The sequence below is a fragment of the Gobio gobio genome (assembly GCF_949357685.1).
Source record: "Gobio gobio genome assembly, chromosome: 25".
NCBI lineage: Eukaryota > Metazoa > Chordata > Actinopteri > Cypriniformes > Gobionidae > Gobio > Gobio gobio.
In genome coordinates, this window is record NC_137121.1 from 5152819 (window position 1) to 5158818 (window position 6000).

Below are 6000 nucleotides of genomic sequence, written 5' to 3' on the forward strand. Positions count from 1 at the left end.
GGCCGATCAAACAGACGAGCTACTGGAGTTCAAACTGCTCAAGAAGTTAATGCTGGTTCAGAATATAGACATATATAGCGTGGCTTACCTGGGGAACACATGGCACCAGGTGCACTCTGGGAAGAAGGCAAGCGGGCGGAGGCAGTGATGCTTTGGGCAATGTTCTGCTGGGAAACCTTGGGTCCTCCATCCATGTGGATGTTACTTTGACACGCACCACCTACCTAAGCATTGCTGAGACCATGTCCAGCCTTTCATGGAGACGGTATTCCCTGCTGGCTGTGGCTCTTTCAGCAGATAATGCTCCTGACACAAAGCACAAATGCTTCAGGAATGGTTTGAGGAGCACAACAACGAGTTTGAGGCGTTGACTTGGCCTCCAAATTCCCCAGATCTCAATACAATCGAGCATCTGTGGGATGTGCTGAACAAACAAGTCCAATCCATGGAGGCTCCACCTCACAACTTACAGGACTTAAAGGATCTGCTGCTAACATCTTGGTGCCAGATACCACAGCACACCTCCAGGGGTCTTAGACAGTGGAGTCCATGCCTCGATGGGTCAGGGCTGTTTTGGCAAAAAATTGTAAAGCGCTATAGAAATAAGCTGTAATTGACACAAGAACTATACAGTTGATACTTAATTTGATCTTTATGCTTCATTCTCATTGGTTTGTAGCCTTTCGTGATCCACGACATGGAGACGCTGCAGTTGGCCGAACAGACTTTTGTGGCCAAGATGATGGGCTCTTCTGGAGGGCTGATGAACAAGGACGCAGAGGTTCGGATATTTCATTGCTGCCAGTGCACTTCGGTTGAGACAGTGACTGAGCTGACGGAGTTCGCCAAGTCCGTGCCAGGCTTCTCAGACCTGGACTTAAATGACCAGGTTAGTGCAGCCCATCCCGTGAACTCTTTAAAGGGATGGTTCACCCAAAAATGAAAATTTTGTCATCATTCCAAACCTGTATGAGTTTCTTTGTTCTGCTGAACACAAAAGAAGATATTTTGAAGAATGTCTGTAACCAAGCAGAGAGAGCAACCATTGACTACCATAGTAGGGAAAAAAATACTATGGTAGTCAATAGTTGCTCTCTCTACATTCTTCTAAATATCTTCTTTTGTGTTCAGCAGAACAAAGAAACTCATACAGGTTTGGAGCATAGACCGTAAAAAAATATGGACGACGCGACTTCATTGACTTCCGCTGACCAAAGTTGAAGCTTTCATAGGCCCGCTCACGGCGCTGACATCTTGGGACCGAGTCTGCGCAGTAGAGAACAGGAAGTAGAGGCGCGATTATCAAAAGCCCGCCCACACTCTCGCAGATGCAGAACAATTCATTATGTTGGTGTGAAATAAACAGTTATGGAAGTGTAGAAATTAAAGCTAAAGCTCCAATCTCCTCCCAAAAATCCAGAAAAAAGTCCGTTAGTGCCTCAGTGACAAGTTCATTCAGAGAAGCCGTCAATCTCAGCTGTCAATCATGACGTCACACCCCTCGTTTTTATAGCATCAAATAACTCACTAAAACTAAACTTATTTAAAAAACGAACACTTGAAATGAAATTATTGTAATAAAAACTGCCTAAAATGACAGAAACCATCTTTAGGAAACAATTATTTGAAGTGTAATTAAATTGTTTAGTGTGTCTCGCGCCCATTCTAATACATGGAGAGGCGGGGTTTAGGAGCTATACTGGGACCGGCCACCGGGGGGCGATCGAGACGCGATAGCTTCAATTTCTGACTGGAGCACTACAGGCTTGGTTTGGAGCAACTTGAGGATGAGTAAATGATGACACAATTTTCATTTTTGGGTGAACCATCTCTTTAAAGGATTAGTTCACTTTTAAATAAACTTTTGCTGATATTTTACTCACCCCCATGTCATCCAAGATGTCCATGTCTTTCTTTCTGCAGTCGAAAAGAAATTAAGGTTTTGGATGAAAACAGTCCAGGGTTTTTCTCCATATAATGGACTTCAATGGGCTCCAAACGGTTCAAGGTCCAAATGACAGTTTCAGTGCAGCTTCAAAGGGCTTTAAACGACACCAGACGATAAATAAGGGTCTTATCTAGCCAAACCATCAGTTTCTGAGAGAAACCCAGCAGTATTTATGCTATTATTTTACCTCTTAACAGACGAACATGATCATCTCTGAGCTCCGCCATAACTTCTGCTAAGTGAGGTCAAATACGAGCGTGGTCATAGATATATCGATCATAGATGCCTCATTCTACTGACCTGTGCAGGCGCTAATGAGGCATTTACGTATACATCTATAACCACGCTCGTATTTTGACCTCACTTAGCAGAAGTTATGGCGGAGCTCAGAGACGATCACGTTCGTCTGATAAAAGGTAAAATAATAGCATAAATACTGCTGGGTTTCTCACAGAAACTGATGGTTTCACTAGATAAGACCCTTATTTATCGTCTGGTGTCGTTTAAAGCCCTTTGAAGCTGCACTGAAACTGTCATTTGGACCTTGAACCGTTTGGAGCCCATTGAAGTCCATTATATGGAGAAAAATCCTGGAATGTTTTCATCAAAACCTTAATTTCTTTTCGACTGCAGAAAGAAAGACATGGACATCTTGGATGACACGGGGGTGAGTAAATGATCGGCAAAAGTTTATTTAAAAGTGAACTAATCCTTTAAGCTTCATGAACACGGTCTTTTTATATATGAACATTGTATAAGCACGGTAATTGAATGCAGTCTGTTCTCCGACAGGTGACATTACTAAAGTACGGCGTCCATGAGGCGCTCTTTGCCATGTTGGCGTCATGCATGAATAAAGACGGTCTGCTGGTGGCGTATGGCAGCGGCTTCATCACCAGAGAGTTTCTGAAGAGCTTACGACGGCCCTTCAGCGAGATGATGGAGCCCAAGTTTCAGTTCGCCATGAAGTTCAACTCCCTCGAACTGGACGATAGTGACCTCGCACTGTTTGTTGCTGCCATCATCTGCTGTGGAGGTATATTGGGGCTTTTTAGATATTTTATCAAAATAAAATGTAGATATATTACATTATATTTTATTATATATTTCATAGATTTTTATTAAATTACTTTTTGCAATAATACTTGTATATATTCTATACGCAAGTATTTGAGCGAAAACATTTTTAGCAACACAAGCTGGATTTTATGCATTCATAATTCCTTTCATGCTGAACATTTTTAATTTTCAACTACAGAGGTTGGAGAAATAATCGATTCTCTGATGCTTTGCGATTCTCTCTTCAGTTTTTAGAGTTGATTCAGAATCACTGAAGAAAGAATCAAATTAAAAATCTTTATATTTGCTGAAGTTTGCAAGAATCGATTCAGAATCACTGAAGAGGGAATCAAATTAAAAATCTTTATATTTGCTGAAGTTAGCAAGAATTTATTCAGAATCACTGAAGAGGGAATCAAATTAAAAATCTTTATATTTGCTGAAGTTTTCAAGATTTGATTCAGAATCACTGAAGAAAGAATCGAATAAAAAAGTTTCATATTTGCTGAAGTTTTCAAGAATCACTGTAGAAAGAATCAAATTAAAAATCTTTATATTTGCTGAAGTTTGCAAGAATCGATTCAGAATCGCTGAAGAAAGAATCAAATTAAAAATCTTTATATTTGCTGAAGTTTGCAAGAATCGATTCAGAATCACTGAAGAAAGAATCAAATTAAAAATCTTTATATTTGCTGAAGTTTTCAAGAATCGATTCAGAATCACTGAAGAGGGAATCAAATTAAAAATCTTTATATTTGCTGAAGTTAGCAAGAATTTATTCAGAATCACTGAAGAGGGAATCAAATTAAAAATCTTTATATTTGCTGAAGTTTTCAAGATTTGATTCAGAATCACTGAAGAAAGAATCAAATTAAAAATCTTTATATTTGCTGAAGTTTTCAAGAATCGATTCAGAATCACTGAAGAGGGAATCAAATTAAAAATCTTTATATTTGCTGAAGTTTTCAAGAATCGATTCAGAATCACTGAAGAGGGAATCAAATTAAAAATCTTTATATTTGCTGAAGTTTTCAAGAATCGATTCAGAATCACTGAAGAGGGAATCAAATTAAAAATCTTTATATTTGCTGAAGTCTTCAAGAATTGATTCAGAATCGCTGAAGAGGGAATAAATGAGATATTTAGAGTTAGTAAAGTCTTTAATTAATAAGAAAAACGAATCATTTTAGAATCGGATTGCGATTCACAGAAGTGCCTAAAGATTCCCACCTCTAATAAACTATTACAGTTATTGCAAACAATCGAGCAGCTTTTGCTTTCCAGTGATTTATTTCACACTCATTTGTGTTGTGTTTCAGATCGGCCAGGCCTGGTGAATGTCCCGCACATCGAGCGAATGCAGGAGACCATCGTTAGCGTGCTTCATCTGCATCTTAAGAGCAACCACCCCGATCACGGCTTCCTCTTCCCCAAAATCCTGCAGAAACTAGTGGACCTGCGGCAGCTGGTGACGGAGCACGCTCAGTTAGTGCAGGAAATCAAAAAGACGGAAGACACTTCACTGCATCCTTTACTGCAGGAGATTTACAGAGACATGTACTGAGTGCTCGGAGAGCGCCGTTTCTCTCTAGGGCCACGTCTAGCACTATTTCCCGGATTAAAAACGCCATCGGTGGACTTCATTATTGTTGAGTTAAACAACGGTTGTTGGTTTAAAGAGAAAATCAACGCAATGCCACCTCAAATCCTATGGTTTTAGGAACTTTTTATGGAAATTTTATAAACTCTTACTGGTCTCTTGGGCCAGAAACTGTGAATAGAAACCCTCAAATCCAACTTATTCATACAGCAATATCCTTTTTTATACTGACTTGTTTGAATAGTGTACACTTACAACCCAGAGTTTTCAGAAAAACCACCCAAGTGACTTCCACCTGCCGTAACTAGTGAAACGAACCGTTTTCTAGCGCTGTAGGGACTTTGCTTCATCATTACAGAGATTTTTTTTGATAACGTCAAGCACTGAGCGAATGAAAATACGCCTCCGAATTTTTATATCTTGAACAGTTTCCAGTAGGGATGCACCGATACATTTTGGCCGATGCCGATAACCGATAATTCTTTATATTTGATTGTCGATAACCGATAATTCTTTATATTTGAAAGCCAAAAACCGACAATTCTTTATATATTTGAAAGCCGATAACCGATAATTCTTTATATTTGAAAGCCGATAACCGATAATTCTTTATATTTGAAAGCCGATAACCGATAATTCTTTATATTTGAAAGCCGATAACCGATAATTCTTTATATTTGAAAGCCGATAACCGATAATTATTTATACTTGAAAGCCGATAACCGATAATTCTTTATATTTGAAAGCCGATAACCGATAATTCTTTATACTTGAAAGCCGATAACCGATAATTCTTTATACTTGAAAGCCGATAACTGATAATTCTTTATATTTGAAAGCCGATAACTGATAATTCTTTAAATTTGAAAGCCGATAACTGATAATTCTTTATATGTGAAAGCCGATAACGATAATTCTTTATATTTGATTGTCGATAGCTGATAATTCTTTATATTTGAAAGCCGATAACCGATAATTCTTTATATTTGAAAGCCGATAACTGATAATTCTTTATATTTGAAAGCCGATATCCGATATATTGGCCGATAAATTTAAATCCAGATTTTTATATGATTTTTGAGAGCCTCATTAAGTCTCATTATTTAAAGCCATGTCCCAAACACACAATTATGATGCTCTCGTTATAATTTTATGTAGTCTATAAAACTGACTTGAACTCTTTTTTTTGTTTTTTGTCATGATTTCAATCATATTTCAAGAAATTCAAACCCATCATGGTGAACGGTACACATCTCAAGCGTCTCAGCTGAAGGAAATAACACATTATTTATATCTGCTTTAATATATCGGACACATTTTCTTATCGGCCTGATAACATTAAAAATACAGATACCGATATGGTGGCCAATATATCGTGCATCCCTATTTTCCA

General features: G+C 38.2%; 1 protein-coding gene across 1 annotated transcript in view; it reads left to right on the forward strand.

The window, feature by feature from the left end:
- pparab (peroxisome proliferator-activated receptor alpha b) overlaps nucleotides 1-5789 on the forward strand; it is a 74867-nt gene extending 69078 nt beyond the window's left edge. The window contains exons 6-8 of the mRNA XM_079810406.1: nucleotides 680-889; nucleotides 2741-2984; nucleotides 4327-5789. Of these exons, the coding sequence (XP_079666532.1) occupies nucleotides 680-889; nucleotides 2741-2984; nucleotides 4327-4571 (699 nt within the window). The 3' untranslated portion in view covers nucleotides 4572-5789. The remainder of the gene's footprint in view (nucleotides 1-679; nucleotides 890-2740; nucleotides 2985-4326) is intronic.
- The last annotated feature ends 211 nt before the right edge of the window (nucleotides 5790-6000 follow it).